Here is a 19784-nt window from a genome sequence, read left to right as displayed (position 1 = left end):
AGCCCTGCCCGCCTTCCTGCGCACAGCGTCCGCGGTGCTGGTCGAGCTGGGGGCGACGGCGGCGGCCTCGGGGATCGGAAGCGCCCAGGGCTGCGCGCTCGAACCCTCCCTCCCGGCGGCGGCGCTCGGCGCGGTAGGCGGAACCGGGGGCCGGGACTCCACTTCCCGGCGTGCCCCGCGGGCGGGCGCGCAGGCGCAGGTCGAGTCTGGCCGCGGCGCGCAGGCGCAGTCGGGGCCCGGCGGAGCGCGCAGGCGCAGCGGGGGGCGGGGCGCGCGGGCCGGGCCAAGGCGAGCGCTGGTGGGGCGGCGGCGCCAGAGCTGGTGGAGCGCTCGGGGTCCCCGGGTGGCGGCGGCGGCGCAGAGGAGGAGGCAGGCGGCGGCCCCGGCCGCTCCCCCCCCGACGGCGCGCGGCCCGGCCCGTCTCGCGAGCTCGCGGTGGTCGCGCGGCCCCGCGCGGCGCCGACCCCGGGCCCGTCCGCCGCCGCCATGGCCCGGCCGCTAGTGCCCAGCTCGCAGAAGGCGCTGCTGCTGGAGCTCAAGGGGCTGCAGGAAGAGCCGGTCGAGGGCTTCCGCGTGACCCTGGTGGACGAGGGCGACCTGTACAACTGGGAGGTGGCCATCTTCGGGCCCCCCAACACCTACTACGAGGGCGGCTACTTCAAGGTGAGCGCGGCGACCCCCGCCCGGGTCCCTGAGCCCACGAGCGACCTCGGGCGCCAGGAACCGGCTCCCTGCCCCGCGGTCCTAGCGCTGTTCCCGGGCGGGCCGCGCAGCCTCCTGGCTTGGGCTCGCTTCCCTTCTATGGCCAGGTCCCCCCACCCAGGTGTGCCCGGCCCCCTCCTCGGACGGTCTCGGGGACCTTCAGCCTCTGCTGCGGTCCCCGAAAATCCTCAGTTCCCTTGAACGCACCGTCCGGTCCCCAGGTAGTCTCCTGGCCCCCAGAGGGGTGGCCCGGGGCCCTCCCGGTATCATCTGCGCGTGGGGCTCTTGCCCACCTCTTCCCTGGGGGGACTCGACCCCGGCTGCCTCCCCCTCCGCCCCTGCGAGAAAGAGGGAGCGGAGCCCAGGCCGCCCCGGCCTTTCAGCTGCCCTCCCCGCCCTCCCCGGAGGAGACAAAGAGGCCCCCCCAGACCCCGCAGCTGCTATTGTTGGGGAGCTGGGCCTGTGAGCGGGGGAGCGAGGCCAGCCTGGGGGTGGCTGGCGCGGCCACTCGCTCAGGCTCCAACAAAGGCCCGGATGAGCCTTGGCAGCCGGGACCTGCCTGGAAAGCGGCCACCCTTGCCGATAGCAGCCGGCCGGGCGCCCTGGGCTCCATCCCCGGATTTATGTAACCTGCGCCCTCGGGAAGGCCGAGGTAGGGGCGTCCCTCCCGCCTGCTCCCTGCCGCTCTCCCCGGGCCTCCGGCTCCAGCCCGCGTCCCGGACCCCGACCTCAGAAGCTCCGGGCTGGTTCATCCCAGCTGGCCTTGGCCTTTCTCAGATTCCACTGAACAGGTGGCTTCCTGTGACCCAAACCCCGAGTTCTGGGCCATTCCTTCTGCCCTCTGGCGGTTTAATTCCAAGCAGTTTCTTGATGTTTTTGTTGCTGTGGGGAGCAGGGAGACTGTTTCTGTCCAGTGTGGAAAGGACTCCGGCCAAAGCCTGGCCAGTTTTCTTGATCTCACGATCCACACGTGACCTTTGACTCCTTGTGGAGTTCAAGGACCTCGTCCTTGGGGCCAGAGGGACAAAGTGAGGGGCCCTGTGTGAGAGGTGGGGAGCGTGCACCCTGTCCAGGAATCCCCCCTCCCGCCATCACTGCCTGCCAAGAGCCTGGGCACAGCCGGGCCTGCTCTGCCCCGGCCAGCTGCGGGCATGGGGCCGAGGAACCGATGCCTCTCAGACAGTGTGTGTCTGCTCTTCGGGCTAATTAATGTCTGAACCGCGCTCGCTCAGCGGCTGTGAGGGCAGCAGCCTGGTTTGCTGGGGGCGATTCATGAGCTGAGGTTCTGGGTTACAGCAGAGGGTGGGACGTCCTTGGGTTCTGCATCTGGAATCCTGCGTCCCCACACAGGGAACAGAGTTTGGGCCTTGAGGTTGCCAACTGGTTTTAGCAGCCCCCTCCCCCAGCCCCTTTTGTCTGCTTGGGGGAGCAGCTGGCTGTGAGCAGAGGCGGCCCCACCTCGAGGCCAGGCCTGTGAGGCGGCTGCTGTTCTAGAAGGAAGGGATGCGGGTTTCTGGCTGCTGCCCACCAGACCGGTTGCCAGGGATTGTGGGCAGAGCCTCCTGGACCAGCATTAGGGGATAATCCGGTTTTCTGGATTTCCTGGGGAGGGGGCCTCTAGACATCTGCCGCAGGGTCAGTCCTCAGAAGCCAGCGTTGATACACGAGACACGGGGGGGGGGGGGTGCTGCCACCCACCAGGGCTCTCCCTTCCCCATGTGCCTGGGAGGGCGTTGGGGGAGCATGGAAATACGGGAGCTGCTGAGTGCCCAGGGCCACCGCTGCTGCCCAGCCACTGCCTGCAGCTGCTGTTCCTTCAGGAGCCAGAGTGAGCCCTGGGGCAGGGGCCAGCAGAGAGAGCCCTGGGGCAGGGGCCAGCAGAGAGACCCCTCCCCAGCGGACTTGCTGTGTGCTTTTGGCGGGGGGGGGCTTTCCTTCTCGGAGCCTGGGTTTGCTCCGGGTAAAAGACGTTTTTGGAGGTGCTGAAAATAAGAGGCTGGTTGGGACTTGGCGGGGTTTGGTGCAGGTGAGGCCGCCTGGAAACCCAGCACCAGGCTTGGGGGGCCCGAAGTCTTGGGGAACTGCTGGGCAGTTCTGAGCCTGAAGTTCCAGCCTTACTCTGTGGCTGCGGCCAAGTCCCTTACCTCATGGGGCCCCAGTGAGTTCCCTGTCAAACAGAGGACACCCCCCAAGAACCCCTGAGAGCCCTCCCTGTCCAGGAGGGACCTCGCCAACAGTTGCTCTTTGGGGGTGCTGCCCTCAGCCTCTTGGAGTGCTGAGTGCCACCAGGACCCCTGACCCAGACACCCCCGTGCCTGGCACTGGGGCCCAGCAAGGAAACAGTGAGGCTTCCTTGTTTACCTGCTGGGGCCCAGGAGGGCCGTGGGTGGCATCACGCCCCAGGCCGCAGGCCAGACAGCTCTGTCACCCGGCACGTGGCTGCAGTCCTTCCTCTGTGGCCGTCCTTGCTAGCAGGCCTGGACCCCCAGGGCCTGGGTGGCCACAGGGGGCGATGCTGACAGGGAAGTCCTGCCAGGCTTCTGTGACCTGTGGGTCTGCCTGCCTGACCCCCCAAGACCGGACACCTGAGGGCAGACGGCCATGCTGACTCATCCCCTCCCGTGGCCCGGGCCCCGGCAGGTGTCAGTGTTTGCTGAGTGAGCAGTCGTCTGTGCAAACCCTCCCCACACCCTGGCTGCCAAGGCCCTGGAGGGGCAGCCTGGTCTTGGGCCTCAGCTCCATCCGAGGGGAGCCTGGAGCCCCTGCCAGTCCGTTTTGTCGGCTGGTGGGTGCCCCTGGCCCGGGTCCCATGTGCCTGACCTGGGCTGCCACAGGCCTGGAGCCACTCGGGCAGCCAGTGCCTACGTTCCCCAGCGGCTGTGCTGGGCCGGGCCGCGGCCACCTGGACTGCGTAGGAGCTGGAATCAGCTCAGGTGACTCAGAAAAGGCTTGAGGCAGCCTGCTGGGGACTTGACCCCAGGCCCACGAGAGTCCCTGCCTTGGCTGGGATAGGGCGTCCCTCACACACATTCTTAGGCACACGGCCCAAGCCTTACCCCCAGCACACCAGCACTGGGAGTGGGATGGCCTCAGGCACCCTGTGAGCCGGGGCAGGGCCTGGGGCTGGGCCGGACTGAGCCACCCGACTTCTGCCCCTGCAGGCGCGCCTCAAGTTCCCCATCGACTACCCGTACTCTCCACCGGCCTTTCGGTTCCTCACCAAGATGTGGCACCCTAACATCTACGAGGTGAGCGCGGCCCCCACGGGCCTCACGTACTCATGGTCCGGGACCCGCGGCTCTGGGAGCCAGTGCTGACCTCTGACCTGTTCTGACCTGTCCTTTCCTTGTGCAGACGGGGGACGTGTGCATCTCCATCCTCCACCCACCGGTGGACGACCCCCAGAGCGGGGAGCTGCCCTCAGAGAGGTGGAACCCCACCCAGAACGTCAGGTAGGCCAGCCCCACCCTCCGTATCCACCCAGAACGTCAGGGAGGCCGGGCTCCCTCTTGTGTCCACCCAGAACGTCCGGGAGGCCGGCCCCACACTCTGTGTCCACCCAGACCATCAGGCTGGCCCCACCCCCCATGTCCACCCAGAACGTGAGGTAGGCTGGGCTCCCCCACGGGCCATGGCGCCGAGGCCTGGTTTGGGACCTGCCAGCTGGCGATCCTGGGCCTCCCTGTACCTGCACGGTGAGTGCTTTCATGGGGCCTGCAGCACTGTGGTGTCTGTGCGGACTCCCACCAAGGCCCCGGGCCAGCCCCACTCTCTGGAACCACGTAGATATGTCCCACCCGCCTCAGTACTGGGGTCTTCTCCTTCCCCAGCTGTCTCTGGGTTGGTCACCACGTGCGACCTGTGCCACCCGGGCGTCGTCCCAGGTACAGGCACTGGCCCGTGTTGCCCGTGTGTTCTGGAGTGCAGCCCAGGCAGGACATGTGGGCGTGAGAGCAGCCCCAGGTCTGACAGAGGGGTCTGCACCTTTCTGCCCTCCCTGGTCTTGGCGTGGGAGGGAAGAGGCTGATGCAGGTCCAGCCCCTGCTGTTCTGGGGGCCTGAGACACGAGCAGAGGCCGTGAGGCCAGATAAAAGTCACCTGCTGGGTGGGTCCAGGTTTCCCCGGGACCCTGAGGGCCGGAGAAGTGCCAGAAGGCTGGGGTGCCCTGGGCCACCCCACTCCAACCCACCCTCCCCGCAGGACCATCCTCCTGAGTGTGATCTCCCTCCTCAATGAGCCCAATACCTTCTCGCCTGCCAACGTGGACGCCTCCGTGATGTACAGGAAGTGGAAGGAGAGCAAGGGGAAGGATCGGGAGTACACAGACATTATCCGGTGAGCGCGGGTGGGGTGTCACGGGAGGGGAGACTCAGCTCTGGCCTGCACCCTGGCCCTGATCCCACAGCCGCCCACCCCACCGTCCTGGTGAGGCTGGCGGAGCTTCCTGGTGCCTGTTTACAGGGTGCCAGTCGCAGATGGAGGCCGGGCCTAGTGGCAGAGGGTCCAGCCAGGTTCAAGCCAGCCTCTTGCCCTTTTCCTCTTTTTTTTTTTTTTTTTTTTTTTGAGACAGAGTTTTACTCGGTTGCCCCGGCTGGAGTGCAGTGGCGCAATCTCTCTCGGCTCACTGCAGCCTCCACTTCCCGGGTTCAAGCAATTCTCCTGCTTCGTTCTCCGGAGTAGCTGAGATTACAGGTGCACACCACCACGCCTGGCTAATTTTTGTAATTTTTAGTAGACGTGGGATTTCACCATCTTAGCTAGGCTGGTCTCAAACTCCTGACCTCAGGTGATCTCCCCACCTCAGCCTCCCAAGATGCTGGGATGACAGGCGTGAGCCCCTGCCCCGAGCCTAGTGGTTAATGTTTTCATAAATTTTTCCAGACTTTTCAGTTTAACATATGTCCATGTTTTAATGAGGAAATGGGGTTGTGCTGTGTGTGCCCAGTGACTGTCAGTCAGGGGTCTTGGCCTTACTTGTGTCGGGCGTACGTCCCTGCAGGCTCTTGGCCTGGCGAGCTCTGGGGATGGCTGTGCAGCTGCCTCCTGGCGCCTTCTGTACCTGCTGTCCGCTTCACCTGCGTGGCTGTGTGTGGTGACCCACGGCCCTCCCTCTCCTCCCGTTGCCCTCGTGCCCCAGAGCTGACCCCCACAGCCTCTTCTCTGGGGTGCCTGTGCTCGCGTGAATGTGAGACGGGCGTGTCTGCATACGTAGGCAAGGCTTTCTTGATGGGTTGACACTTAAGGATTCTTGCACTTCCTGTTACGTAGAGGTCTTTCTTGTCTGCTTGTTTTTCTCAGAGTGAAATTGCACAGATTTCCTTACAGAGGCCTCACCTATTTTTGTTTTTATTTTGTATAAGCAGAATCTTAAAAACGACCTTCAAAATATTGCAGACATAATCCACGTGTCTTCCTCACCCCAGGACCCACGAGCATCCAGGGCACCTTCTGTCCTGCACTCGCTGGCAGCTGGTGTCGTGGGGTCGTCCCAGGGCAGCGTCCTGGTGCTGGGGGGTCTCGGCTCTGAGCAGCCATGGTGGGTGGGTCCCATGCGGCCTCCTGGGAAGTGCCCTGCAAGCACCTGCTGGCCCCTGGAGGTCACGGGGGAGCTGGCCCTGGCTGTCCCTCTATGCAGATGTCCTCAGCGGCCCTGGCCTGGCCATCTCACCTGGCCCATGTGGCTGGCTCCTTGGCCCAGTTCTTCCCGGCCACCTCCCTGAGGCGCCTCCCCCTGAGATCCCAGCACAGAAATAAAAGCCACACTATTTTTATCCCTCAAAACTCCCTGTGGGCCAACTCACGTGCCCATGTGGACTGCCATGCTCGCTGCTTTCTGCCTGTTTTAAATCTGTGTGTGTGTGGGCCTTGTGGCAGCCTGAGTCCCACTGAGCTGTACCACGCGGGCTGCCGTGGAGCCCGGCTGGGTCAGGGATGGTCCTTGGTGAACAGCACCGCCAGACGCTCCCCCAGCTCATGGTTCATGCTGGCGGTAACCGGCTGCACCTCCGCGGCACAGGTCAGGTCACACCCACGGCCACCACCCGTGCAGTGCCATCCTCAGGGCACCCGTCACCTGCCCAGCCCGTCGGAGAGCCTGGGAAGCAAAGCATGGAACTGCCAGGTCCCGTCGCCCAGGGACGTCCCAGAGGCCAGACGTCTGCCCTTTCATGCCTTGTGCATTCCCATAGGAAGCACTGGGCTTGTGGGCTGGGCTTGGGGGTGTCTGTCCGCTCCGGACCTGCACACCCTGGTAGCAGCCAGGCCCAGAGCCGTGCCTGATCCGTGATAGGGGCTCGAGGGCCAGGTTGGCGTCCTGAGGCTGCAGCCTTGTTCCTGTTTTCTGTCAAATGGGGTCAGCATGCAGCCCGGCCCTGCTGTGCCAGCCCTGGACGCCCCCGGAAGCCCCTTTGCTGCCAGTCCTGGGGGGACGTTCTTGATGTGTGTCCTGGAGGTGGAGCTGGGGGCAGGCCCCTCATAGGGCCTGGTGTACACGGTGCCCTCCAGAAAGTCTGAGCTAACGTAGCCTTCCTTCCTGCCAGGGGCCAGGATGGCCAGGCCCCCTGGGTTTAGAATCCTGGCAAGGCCACGGAGAGGCTCGGGCCCTTTCTGCATTTCCTGTCTCACCTGTGCTGGTTCCTGGCTCCAGGGATGGCCCTGCCTCCTGTCCGTGGCCCTCCCAGCTGCTTCCTTTGCTTCTGCACTCGGAAAGCTTTGTGCCCCGAGTGGGGCTGCCCAGGCACTCCCTGTTGCCCGGCATTGTTCCTGCACCCCGGAAAGCCTTGTGCCCCCGAGTGGGGCTACCCGGACGCTCCCTGTTGCCCGGCATCGTTATTTTCTCCTAGCTCTGCTGGGTGCCTGTGGGGTGTGCTTCGGGGTGGGGCGGGTGGGTGTGACTGTGCTGCGCCCGTCCGGCCTCCCCCCTGCACCTCCTGCCCTTCCCTAGCCCTCCGGTGTCATTTCTCCCCTCTGGACCTCCTCACGCACAAGGCTGTTTCCTAAGGGGTCGCCGCAGCCGGTTTTTTTTTTTTTTGAGACAGAGTCTTGCTCTGTCGCCCAGGCTGGAGTGCAATGGCCAGATCTCAGCTCACTGCAAGCTCCGCCTCCCGGGTTCACGCCATTCTCCCGCCTCAGCCTCCAGCGTAGCTGGGACTACAGGCGCCCGCCACCTCGCCCGGCTAGGTTTTTTGTATTTTTTAGTAGAGACGGGGTTTCACCATGTTAGCCAGGATGGTCTCGATCTCCTGACCTCGTGATCCGCCCGTCTCGGCCTCCCAAAGTGCTGGGATTACAGGCTTGAGCCACCGCACCCGGCCGACCGCAGCTGTTTTAAGAGAAACCTGAGCGCTGGGATGAGCGTCGGACCCGGGGGAGGGGAGGGGGCAGGGCAGGGGCCGGGTCCAGGCACAGAGGTGGCGCCCTCACCCGCCCTGTCCCCCCAGGAAGCAGGTCCTGGGGACCAAGGTGGACGCGGAGCGTGACGGCGTGAAGGTGCCCACCACGCTGGCTGAGTACTGCGTGAAGACCAAGGCGCCTGCGCCTGACGAGGGCTCGGACCTCTTCTACGACGACTACTATGAGGACGGCGAGGGGGGCGAGGAGGCCGACAGCTGCTTTGGGGACGACGAGGACGACTCGGGCACGGAGGAGTCCTGACCCCGCAGAATAAACACGCAGAGTTTACCTCACTAGGGCCGGACCCGTGGCTCCCTCGACGACAGACTACCTCACGGAGGTTTTGTGCTGGTCCCCGTCTCCTCTGGTGGTTGCGTTCTGGGCTCTTTTTCTCCTTTCCCGTATTTGTTCTGGGTTTTCATGTGCTTCAGAGAAGAGGGGGCTGCCCCACACCGCTCGCGTCACTCGGGGCTCGGTGGACGGCCAGGGTGGGAGAGCCCCACGCACCTCTCCTCTTGGGAGGGGAGCTGAGCCCCGACTTCTGCTGGGGCCCCCTAGCTTCCGGACTGGCCGTACCCCGGAGGAGCCACGGGGACGCTGCTGGGAACGTGGGCGGGGGGCCGTTCCTGCCACTGCCAGCTCGGACCTGGGCCCGCCTGTCAGCGCCAGGGCCTGGAGCCACGTCCCAGCACCAGTGGACGGATTCACCATGGCCGACTCTTCTCTGTGCTTTGGTTTGTTTGAAATCTAAATAAAACTACTTTATGAGAGGCCAGAGAAGCTCTGCTTGGGAGGGAGAGGCAGCCTCCAGGTCTGTGAGTGACTGCACACTGCCAGCCCCACTGGGACCCTGGCTTCGCTAGGCGTGGATCTAGGAGGCCTGTCCTCGGAGGCACGGGGAGCAGCCGGGTCCCGCGGTCTGTACGCTCCCATGACTTGGGTCAAACAGGCCTGGGCAGCGTCCCCCAGCCTGCGGGACAGGGGCGGCCAGAAAGCCCCCCGAGTTCCTCCCTGCGACCAGGCGCATCTAGTGGGACAGGAGCTGCCTGTGCAGAGCAGGCCTGCGGGGCCTGAGCAGGCGTCCAGCGAAGCTTCGCCCCCGGGCCACAGATGCCCCCAATCGGCGCCCCGGCGGCTCCGGCTCCATCCAGGCAGACCCTCGGTGGGGGGAGCCGTGGCCCTGGGCACACAGGGCCGGCACCTCACGTCCTGGTGTTAAGAAGTCCCCAGCGTTATTTTATTTCGTGTCGTGGAGGAAAGTGTGGAGCTTTCCTGCCGTCCCGGGGGGCGCCGCCTTCCTAGACCCTGCCTGTGTCCAGCTCTGCGGAAGCTCCTGGCCTTGCTTCTGGGCACCCAGACAGCCGTGCAGGGGCTGATTCAGGGCTGAGGAGCTGTGAGGATGAGGCTTCCCACCAAGTGTGGACAGAACATGGGGCCGCGTTGGTCAGAGCCTGGGTGGCCCCTGCCAGGTGGGTGTGGGGTGTGGAAGGGCGCCAGGGCTGACCCGTGAGGCCCCATGGGGCCTGTGGGGCGCGTTGCCCGCCGCCTCTGAGGCAGGCGCTGGCCGCACCTTGGCAGATGCGACACCTCTCCCAGGCCGAGGGTGTACGTGCGGCATTGGATCCTCAATAGACCTCACCCAGCCATCTTCGTTTCTGGCTTTTCTGACACCCAGAGGGCTGGCGGCCACCCAGGCCAGGGCCCGGCCCATCTGAGGCAGGTTTGAGGGGAGTCTGGCTCGATGGTACCGGCGCCTGCAGCCTCCACTGCTCCCCTTGTAAGCCCGTCTGTTTACTTCATTCACTGGGCACTGCTGTGTGGCTTGGCAGTGAGCTCAGCCAGGTCCTGGATCCCTGCATGGGAGCCCAGATGTGTCACCTGCAAGCATTCAGCAGGTGCTGACATGTTCGGCCGCCACAGTGGCAGAGGAAGATTCGCCACAGATGTAACCTGTGGCCGGGCCGTGGGTCCCACGATGGAACCCGTGGCTGGGCCGTGGGTCCCAGGGAGTGTGCCGTCCTCTCCTCTCCTCCCCACCCGGCTCCAGGCTGAGCTGCGCTGCTGCCCCTTGTACCACGTGAAGGTCCCTGGGGCGGCGTCACCTGACTGCACCACTGGCCCCTTGGCATTCTCAGGCCAGCCTGAAGGACGAAAGGCCCTGGGGTCTCAGCAAACCACGGCCCTCAGGACAAAACCTGGCATCCGCCCCTATTGTGAATAAAGTTTTATTGGCACAGCCACACCAAGTCTCAGGATCATCCATAGCTGCTTTGTTTTGTTTTGTTTTGGAGACTTTGGAGTCTCGCTCTGTCGCCCAGGCTGGAGCCCAGGCTGGAGTGCAGTGGCGCGATCTCAGCTCACTGCTACCTCCGCCTCCCGGGTTCATGCCATTCTCCTGCCTCAGCCTCCCGAGTAGCTGGGACTACAGGCGCCCGCCCCCACGCGTGGCTAATTTTTTTTTTGTATTATTAGTAGAGATGCGGTTTCATCATGTTGGCCAGAATGGTCTCAATCTCCTGACTTCGTGATCTGCCCACCTCGGCCTCCCACAGTGCTGTGATTACAGGCGTGAGCCCCTGTGCCTGGCCTGTTTTAAAAAGGAGTCTCACTGTGTTGCCCAGGCTGGAGTGCAGTGGCGCAATCTCGGCTCACTGCAAGCTCCACCTCCTGGGTTCAAGTGATTCTCCTACCTCAGCCTCCCAAGTAGCTGGGACTAGAGGCGTCCACCACCACGCCCGGCTGATTTTTGTATTTTTAGTAGAGACAGGGTTTCACCATGTTGGCCAGGCTGGTCTCGAACTCCTGACCTCAGGTGATCCACCTGCCTTGGCCTCCCAGAGTGCTGGGATTACAGGAGTGAGCCACCGCGCCTGGCCCTCCCCCCCCCCCCACATATATATATATATGTGAAACCCCCCTGGTTTCACAATTTTTTTTTTTTTTGAGAAGGGATTTTGCTCTGTTGCCCAGGCTGGAGTGCAGTGGCGTGATCATAGCTCCAGTGATCCTCCCAGCTCAGCCTCCTAAAGTGCTGGGGTTACAGGCATGAGCCACCATGCCCAGCCTAACCATTTTTACTCTTAAGTATATCCACACTATGTTTGCAGCTTATACTCAAAAATTATTTGTTCTTTATTTGAAATTCAAATTTCACTGGGCATCCCTATTTTTAGTTGCTAAGTCTGGCCATGCTGACGCGGACAGACCTGCCTCCTGGGTTGTTAGGATTGGATGAGATAGAACACATGAGCATGCTCTGTGACCCACAGGCTCCCTAAACTCACCCTGGCCTGGCCATGATCCACAGGCTCACCATGGCTTCGCCGTGACCCACGGGCTCCTTAAACTCACTCTGGCCTTGCCCTGCCAGTGGGAGCCCCCCAGACCGTGGGGCACAGCAGGTGAGTGCAGCCTTTGCTGATCTATTTCTTCCAGCCACCTCACCTTTATTTTTATTTAATTTTTAAAATTATTTATTTGAGAAGGAGTCACACTCTGTCGCCCAGACTGGAGTGAGGTGGCGCAGTCTCGGCTCACTGCAGCCTCCGCTTTCCGGGTTCAAGTAATTCTCCTGCCTCAGCCTCCTGAGTAGCTGGGATTACAAGCGCCCACCACCGTGCCCGGCTAATTTTGTATTTTTAGTAGAGACGGGGTTTCTCCATGTTGGCCAGGCTGGTCTTGAACTCCCAACCTCAGGTGATCCGCCCACCTCGGCCTCCCAAAGTGCTGGGATTACAGGTGTGAGACACTGCACCTGGCCTAAATTTATTTTTGAGACAGGGTCTTGCTCTGTCACCCAGGCTGGAGAGCAGTGGCACAATTACGGCTCACTGCAGCCTCAACCTCCTGGGCTCAAGCGATCTTCCGCCCCAGTCCCCCAAAGTGCTGGGATTACAGGTGTGAGCCACTGCCTCTGGCCAGTATCTTTGTTCATGAAAACCAAAAACTAGAACAGCCCAAATACCCGTCCGCTGGTGAATGCGTAAACACAGCGTGGTCCATCCGCACAATGGGATATGAGGCAGGCACGGAAAGGAGCGAGGCTCCAACACAGGCCGCAGCCTGGATGCACCTTGAGAACATCACGCTCAGGGAGAGATGCCAACGCAGCAAATCCTGTGTGATTCCACTCCTGGGAGGTCCCTAGAATCTGATTCAGAGACAGAACGTCGTGGCCGGGTACAGTGGCTCACGCCTGTAATCCCAGCACTTCAGGAGGCCAAGGCGGGTAGATCACCTGAGGTCAGGAGTTTGAGACCAGCCTGACTAACATGGAGAAACCCCGTCTCTTCTAAAAATACAAAATTAGCCAGGCATGGCGGCGGACACCTGTAGTCCCAGCTACTTGGGAGGCTGAGGCAGGAGAATGGCGTGAACCCGGGAGGCGGAGCTTGCAGTGAGCCGAGATCGCACCCCTGCACTCCCGCCTGGGCGACAGAGCGAGACTCTGTCTCAAAAAAAAAGTGTTACTTTTTCAGGTGCGATGATGGTAGTGTGGCTTCATCTCGAGTCCTCTTTGAGAATCACTTTCTAAAATGCTCCTGGGTGGAGGGTTTCGGGTGTGCAGCGTTGGGCGGGGCTGTGACTGTCGTCTCCCCCACAGGAAGCGCGTGTGGGGAGGCTCGGGGCCGGGGCCAGCACCCACACTGGGTCTCCACAGCGGCATGGAGGCCTGGGAGTCTTCACTGCTGGTGCTGGCCCTGGGGGCCCTGTTGGTAGGTGAGTGGGAGCCAGAGTGCAGGGGGGACACTGAGGCCCAGTGCTTTCAGGGGGGTCCCTGGATGGGAGGGGTGGTCCTGGGTGCCGGCATCCTGGGTGTAAAAGCGGAGACTCATTCTTGTTTGGAGGGGGACTGAGGCCTGGGGCGACCTGAGCTCCTCACGCTTCACCTCGGGCGGACGTCTCGGGACTGTGCGGGGGGGTGCGGTGTCCACCGGCTCACCCCGTCCATCCTCCCGGCAGCACCCAGAAGGCAGGGGCCACGCTCACACCCAAGGTGCAGAGCAGGAACCTGAGATTCAGCGAAGGAGATACTGACCTAGGACCACCCAGCTGGGAGGGCAGAGCCGGCACTCGATCCCCGTCGGCTGCCTCCAACCACCAAGGGCTTGCCTGGGACTACGTGCCCAGCAGTGAGGGAGGAGGGAGGTGGGTGGCGGCTCCCCTGCATTCTGGCTGGACTGAGTGACAGGGGCTCTTTGATGAGCTGAGGACCCAAGAAGGTGGGCAGAGGTGGGAATCCAGCCTCAGCCATCGTTGTCCTTCCATTCTTCTTTCCTTCCACCCACAGGTCTATCCTCCCTCCCCCCTTTCATCCCCCCTCCTTCCCTCAAACTGTCCACACATCCATCATCCCTCCTTGGTCCCATTCTTCCACCCACCCATCCGTCCCTCATCCATCCCTCCTTTCGTTTTTTTTTTTTTTTTTTTTTTTTGAGGCGGTGTCTCGCTCTGTCGCCCGGACTGGAGTGCAGTGGCCGGATCTCAGCTCACTGCAAGCTCCGCCTCCCGGGTTCACGCCATTCTCCTGCCTCAGCCTCCCGAGCAGCTGGGACTACAGGCGCCCGCCACCACCTCGCCCAGCTAGTTTTTTTTTGTATTTTTAGTAGAGACGGGGTTTCACCGTGTTAGCCAGGATGGTCTCGATCCCTGACCTCGTGATCCGCCCGTCTCGGCCTCCCAAAGTGCTGGGATTACAGGCTTGAGCCACCGCGCCCGGCCCCATCCCTCCTTTCAACCTTCCTTCCATCCCTCGCTCCCTCCCTCCACCCATCATCTTCCCTCCCTCCTTCCTTCCATGTATCCACCCGTCCATCCATCAGGCTTCTCTCCTTCCTTTCCTCCCTCTTTCTCTCCTTCCTCCCATCCATCCATCAGCCTTTCCTCCTTCCATCTCTCCTTCCTCCCTCCCTGTGTCCCTCCTTCCTTTCTCCCTTCTTTCCGTGTGTCCATCTGTATTTGCAGGGCTCACACTGTTCTAGGCCTGCCCTCCTGTCTGGCTGGGAGAGAGAGGCCAGGCACAAGGCTGTGTGCCAGTCTCTGGGAGGGGCTGGTGCTAGGAGGCCAGCAGAGCAGAGGAAGCAGGAGGGCGAGAGGGCAGGTGGAGGGCTGCTGCAGGAGACAAGAGCAGAAACCAAGGGAGGAAGCTGGTGGGGGAAAGGCATGCAGCCAGCTGGGTGGGACGGGCAAAGGCCCCAGGGTGCAGGCAGCTTGCAGGCACAGCAGGGGCTGTGTGACTGGAGAGGGGAGGAGGGAGAAGGTGGTTGCAGGGCCATGTGGATTTTTTTTTTTTTTTTTAGACAGAGTTTTGCTCTTTGTCACCCAGGCTGGAGTGCAGTGGTGTGATCTCGGCTCACTGCAACCTCCACCTCCTGGTCTCAAGTGATCCTCCTGCCTCAGCCTCCCGAGGAGCTGGGATTACAGGTGCCCACCACCATGCCCGGCTAATTTCTGTATTTTTAGTACAGGCAGGGTTTCTCCACGTTGGCCAGGCTGGTCTCCAACTCCTGACCTCAGGCTATCTGCCCACCTCGACCTCCCAAAGTGCTGGGATTATAGGCGTGAGCCACCGCACCCGGCCCCCAAGCGGGGACTGGATTTTCAAAGCATGATGGGGATTCAGAGAAAGATTTTGGGCTGATTTACATCACATTATGAAGTCGATCCTTTTAACTTCATGATTGGTATAAAATAATTTTTGTATAGTTTTATTAGGAAATCATTTATGCACTATACAATTTACCTATTTAAAGAGTACACTTCTTGCCAGGCGCGGTGGCTCACGCCTGTAATCCCAGCACTTTGGGAGGCCGAGGCAAGTGGATCGCCTGAGGTTAGGAGTTTGAGGCCAGACTAGTCAACGTGGTGAAACCCCGTCGCTACTAAAAATACAAAAAAATTAGCCGGACGTGGTGGTGGGCTCCTGTAATCCCAGCTATTCGGGAGGCTAAGGCAGGAGAATCGCTTGAACCCGAGAGGCGGAGCTTGCAGTGAGCTGAGATCCTGCCCCTGCACTCCAGCCTGGGCAACAGAGCAACACTCCATCTCAAAAAAAAAAAAAGGCCAGGCGCGTTGGTTCACACCCGTAATCCCAGCACTTTGGGAGGCCAAGGTGGGTGGATCACAAGGTCAGGAGTTCCAGGCCAGCCTGATCAACATGGTGAAAGCCTGTCTCTGTCAAAAATACAAAAATTAGCCAGGCGTGGTGGTGGGTGCCTGTAGTCCCAACTACTCGGGAGGCTGAGGCAGGAGAATTGCTTGAACCCAGGAGGCGGAGCTTGCAGTAAGCCGAGATGGAGCCAAGATGGGTGACAGAGTAAGACTCCGTCTCAAAAAAAAAAAAAAAAAGTTTTTTAGAAACTGGGTCTTGGTCGGGTGCAGAGGCTGAGGCAGGAGAATGGCGTGAACCCCGACAGGCGGAGCTTGCAGTGAGCCGAGATCACATCACCGCACTCCAGCCTGGGCGATAAAGAGAGACTCCATCTCAGCCGGGCGCGGTGGCTCAAGCCTGTAATCCCAGCACTTTGGGAGGCTGAGACGGGCGGATCATGAGGTCAGGAGATCGAGACCATCCTGGCTAATACAGTGAAACCCCGTCTCTACTCAAAATACAAAAAAACTAGCCGGGCAAGGTGGCGGGCACCTGTAGTCCCAGCTACTCGGGAGGCTGAGGCAGGAGAATGGCGTAAACCCGGGAGGTGGAGCTTGCAGTGAGCCGAGATCGCGCCACTGCACTCCAGCCTGGGCGACAGAGCGAGACTCCGTCTCAAAAAAAATAAAAAATAAAAAAAGAAACTGGGTCTTGCTGTGTTGCCCAGGCTGGTCTCAAATTCCTGGCCCCAGGTGATCCTCACTCCTCAGCCTCCCGAAGTGCTGGGATCACAGGCGTGAGCCGCCCACATCTGGCCTGATGTGCGTTTTGAAGGACTCCTCTGACTGTGGACTTGCCTGGGCTGTGGGGCCCAGTGAGAAGGTCCTGGAGAGGGCGTGTCCTGGAGAGGACGTTTGGGAGGCGACCTGGGGGGAACATGATGAGGGGCTTGGAGATGAAGGACGGCCCCCACAGGCGGCCCCCACATGGAACACTGGGGACTCCATTAGGATGGCACATCTGCTTGTGGTCCTGGGCCTCTGAGTTGGGCAAGGACAGTCGTGGCAGGTGTTGGGGCGACATGTAACCCCAATCTTGCTCTTTGTCCCCCACCCTGGCAGGCAGTTCCTTTGAGACCCAGATCATCGGGGGCCGGGAGGTAATCCCCCACTCGCGCCCATACATGGCCTCGCTGCAGAGAGGCGGCTCCCACCTGTGCGGGGGGGTCCTGGTGCACCCAAAGTGGGTGCTGACAGCTGCCCACTGCCTGGTCGAGCGGTGAGTACCCTGCCCTGCCCGCCCCAGAGGTCCGGGGAATCCATCCGACGGCCCCCATTCTCTGCAGGGGGTGGGCTCTGGTAGATTTAGGCCAATTGTGGGAGCCCTCTCCCCTCCCGGTGACGGCCTAGGCAGATTTAAGTGACCTGCGGCTGTCGGACTCCTGGAGATTTACTCCCTGCAACAGGCACCGGCAGGGCACGCTCCTTCCCCGCTGCAGCCTGCGTCAGAGCCTGGCTACTTTCACGGCTGAGCCACAGTTTCTTTTTTTTTTTTTTTTTTTTTTTTTTTTTTTTTGAGACGGAGTCTCGCTCTGTCGCCCAGGCTGGAGTACAGTGGCCGGATCTCAGCTCACTGCAAGCTCCGCCTCCTGGGTTCAGGCCATTCTCCTGTGAGCCACAGTTCTGATGTGGACGGAGTGCATTGTGTCTGTCCATTCACCCGCTGATGGACCCAACTTCGTCTGGGGCTTCTGCTCTGAGGAAGGAGGGTCAGGTGGGGGGTGTCTGCCACCTGTGGCCAGGAGAACGAAGCCGGCCTTTGAGAGTGGCTCAGGAATCGACCTGGTTCCCAGGGATCAGGAAGCTGCTAAATGACCCATCGTGGAGTTGTCCTACCTCAGGACTAGCCAGTCGTACAGAGCCCAGATCAAGATGGTCAAAGTAACAAAAAGGGATCCGCTGGCTTGTGTAACTGCAAAGTCTAGCAGGAGGTCCCGCATCAGGTGTGGCTTGATCCAGGTGCTCACAGGAGGCGCTCTGGAGCCCGTGGGTCTCCCAGCTCTGCTGCCCTGCCAGGAAGCCTGTCTCACAAGGCGGCAAAGATTGACCCCCTCAGTCCCGTGGAAAGAGGTTTTGGCTGTCTCTAGTCGGGGCACACTTAGGAGGACTGGCAGGTGTCCACCCCTGTACAAATCACTGTGGTTGAACCTGGAGCTCCAAGTGAAGGGAATTCCCAGGGCTGGTTTTCCTGAAGCTGTAGGCTTGGGGTTGGATTTTTGGACACACAGCCCTTGCCTGGGGCCAGGCCCAGGCAGAAGTCTGGGGTAGGGGTGAGGGCAGGGAGGACTTCCTGGAGGAGGTGGGTTGAGAAGACACAGGGAAGGACTGGCCAAGCCAAGGCCTGTGAGGGGCAGTGGCTGTGAGTGATGGCCGTGGGCGACCGGCACAGTGGGGGCTGGGATTGTATGTGGCGGGTTGTCCACGCTGGGCCAGGCTGCAGCACCCTCATCCCGTCTGTCCCCAGGACGGCCCAGCTGAGGCTGGTGCTGGGGCTCCATGCCCTGAGCCGCCCCGGTCTCAGCTTCCACATCAAGGCGGCCGTCCAGCACCCTCGCTACAAGCCGGCCCCTGCCCTGGAGAACGACCTCGCACTGCTTCAGGTGTGCAGGGATGGGACAGGGAGAACTGAGCACCCTACTCTCCCCCACAGGTGCCCCCTGGCCTCCTGCTGCCGTCCCCTCCCCCCACCAGGCCGCCTCCGCATCCGCTGCCCCCTCCCGCTGCTGCTGCCCGCTTCCCTCTCTGCCGCCCCCCTCCCCCCACCGCTGCTCCCTCCCCTCCCCCCCCCGCCCCTCCCCCTCCCCACCGCCGCTCCCCTCCCCTCCCCCCACCGCCCCTGCCCCTCCCCGCACCGCCCCCCCCCGCGCCGCCCCTCCCCCCGCAGTTCCGCTCCTCCCCCCTGCCGCCCCTCCCCCGCCTCTTCCCCCTCCCCCGCTTCCCCACCTGCCGCCCCCTCCCCCTCCCGCCCCCCCGCTGTTGCTCCTCCCCCACCGCCGCCTCCCCCCCTGTCGCGCCCCTGCACCCACCGCCCCCTCCGCCACCCCCTCCCCCGGCCGTCCCCTCCCCCCACCGCCGCCCCCCTCCCCCGCCGCCGCCCCCCTCCCCCCGCCATCACCTCCCCCTCGCTGCCCTCCCTCCGTCCCCTGCTGCCGCCCCCTCCTCCTGCTCACCTGCCCCTTCCTATCACTGTAGCTGGACGGGAAAGTGAAGCCCAGCCGGACCATCCGGCCCCTGGCCTTGCCCAGTAAGCGCCAGGCGGTGGCTGCAGGGACTCGGTGCAGCATGGCCGGCTGGGGGCTGACCCAGCAGGGCGGCCGCCTGTCCCGGGTGCTGCGGGAGCTGGACCTCCACGTGCTGGACACCCGCATGTGTAACAACAGCCGTTTCTGGAACGGCAGCCTCTCCCCGCACATGGTCTGCCTGGCGGCCGACTCCAAGGACCAGGCGCCCTGCAAGGTGATGGGCGCCCGGGTGGGGCCGGGGGAACGAGGCTGGCGGGAGGGCCGGGGCCAGGGCAGTCACCCGGGCAGGCCACTGGCTCTCCCGTTCCTGGGGAGTCCTGCCGGGGGCTGGGGGGCGGGGACCACTGGCGGGGGCCCGGTTTCTCAGGTGCAGAAACTGAGGCTCAGGGAGGTTTAGCAGCGCGCGCAAGGCCACAGGGCCGGGAAGCAGCAGAGCTGTGGCCTCTGCTCCAGCAAGGATGATCCGGGGTGGGAAGAAGGAGCCTGTTCACAGGGCCAGTGGGAGGTGGGAGGGGACGCGTGTGCGCTGGGGCAGCCCCTGTGTCTCCTTGAGCCCAGGGATAACAGACCCAGCCCTGCTCCCCTCGTCCCCTCGGCGGGCGCAGAGGCTGAGCTGCAGTGTCTCATCCCCGCAGGGTGACTCGGGTGGGCCCCTGGTGTGTGGCAAAGACCAGGTGTTGGCCGGAGTCCTGTCCTTCAGCTCCAGGGTCTGCACCGACGTCTTCAGGCCCCCTGTGGCCACCGCCGTGGCACCTTACGTGTCCTGGATCAGGAAGGTCACCGGCTGATCCGGCCTGATGTCCTGGGGTGACCGGGACTGCCTCGCTCTCTCCACAGGACCCTTCCCCTCCAGGGTGCAGCGGGGTGGGTGAGGACAGGTGGGAGGGACAGGGAGGGACCAATAAATCATGATGAAGGAATGCTCAGAGCCTGAGTCCCAGCCCACCTCTGTCCATGCTGGCTATGCGGCCTCCCACAAACCTATTTCCCCGGGGGTTTTATTATTATTATTATATTGAGATGAAGTTTCGCTCTGTCGCCCAGGCTGGAGTGCAGTGGTGCGATCTTGGCTCACTGCAAGCTCCGCCTCCCAGGTTCACACCATTCTCCTGCCTCAGCCTTCCAGTAGCTGGGACTACAGGTGCCGCCACCACGCCCGGCTGATTTGGTATTTTTAGTAGAGACGGGGTTTCACCTTGTTGACGAGGCTGGTCTTGAACTCCTGATCTCGTGATCCGCCTGCCTCAGCCTCCCAAAGTGCTGGGATGACAGGCGTGAGCCACCGCGCCCGGCCCTCCC

General features: G+C 62.4%; 2 protein-coding genes across 4 annotated transcripts; both read left to right on the top strand.

Moving 5' to 3' along the window:
• Positions 1-265: 265 nt before the first annotated feature.
• On the top strand, positions 266-8865 carry CDC34 (cell division cycle 34, ubiqiutin conjugating enzyme). The gene is made up of 5 exons (XM_033199911.1): positions 266-663; positions 3864-3950; positions 4057-4154; positions 4903-5037; positions 8142-8865. The coding sequence occupies exons 1-5, from the start codon at positions 487-489 to the stop codon at positions 8353-8355; spliced, it is 711 nt and encodes a 236-aa protein (XP_033055802.1). The 5' UTR covers positions 266-486; the 3' UTR covers positions 8356-8865.
• Positions 8866-12670: 3805 nt separating this feature from the next.
• On the top strand, positions 12671-19415 carry GZMM (granzyme M). 3 transcript variants are annotated; one of them, XM_033199910.1, is made up of 6 exons: positions 12713-12813; positions 13057-13242; positions 16306-16462; positions 17708-17843; positions 18436-18699; positions 19121-19415. In XM_033199910.1, the coding sequence occupies exons 3-6, from the start codon at positions 16368-16370 to the stop codon at positions 19271-19273; spliced, it is 648 nt and encodes a 215-aa protein (XP_033055801.1). In that variant the 5' UTR covers positions 12713-12813; positions 13057-13242; positions 16306-16367; the 3' UTR covers positions 19274-19415. The 3 variants fall into 3 exon arrangements, with proteins under 3 accessions (XP_033055800.1, XP_033055799.1, XP_033055801.1); XM_033199909.1 differs by lacking the exon at positions 13057-13242 and having other exon boundaries at positions 12671-12809; XM_033199908.1 differs by lacking the exon at positions 13057-13242 and having other exon boundaries at positions 12673-12813.
• The last annotated feature ends 369 nt before the right edge of the window (positions 19416-19784 follow it).

The sequence above is a fragment of the Trachypithecus francoisi genome, unplaced genomic scaffold, assembly GCF_009764315.1.
Source record: "Trachypithecus francoisi isolate TF-2019V2 unplaced genomic scaffold, Tfra_2.0 Lachesis_group5, whole genome shotgun sequence".
NCBI lineage: Eukaryota > Metazoa > Chordata > Mammalia > Primates > Cercopithecidae > Trachypithecus > Trachypithecus francoisi.
This window is presented reverse-complemented; position numbering and strand designations above follow the sequence as displayed.

Bases quoted from the DNA above. Each gene is read 5' to 3' on its own strand.
- CDC34 (XM_033199911.1), top strand. From the start codon at position 487: ATGGCCCGGCCGCTAGTGCCCAGCTCGCAGAAGGCGCTGCTGCTGGAG. The intron at 3,951-4,056 runs GTGAGCGCGGCC...TTCCTTGTGCAG, and splicing joins GGCACCCTAACATCTACGAG to ACGGGGGACGTGTGCATCTC. The intron at 4,155-4,902 runs GTAGGCCAGCCC...CCCTCCCCGCAG, and splicing joins AACCCCACCCAGAACGTCAG to GACCATCCTCCTGAGTGTGA.
- GZMM (XM_033199908.1), top strand. From the start codon at position 12,759: ATGGAGGCCTGGGAGTCTTCACTGCTGGTGCTGGCCCTGGGGGCCCTG. The intron at 12,814-16,305 runs GTGAGTGGGAGC...CCACCCTGGCAG, and splicing joins CCTGGGGGCCCTGTTGGTAG to GCAGTTCCTTTGAGACCCAG. The intron at 16,463-17,707 runs GTGAGTACCCTG...GTCTGTCCCCAG, and splicing joins GCCCACTGCCTGGTCGAGCG to GACGGCCCAGCTGAGGCTGG.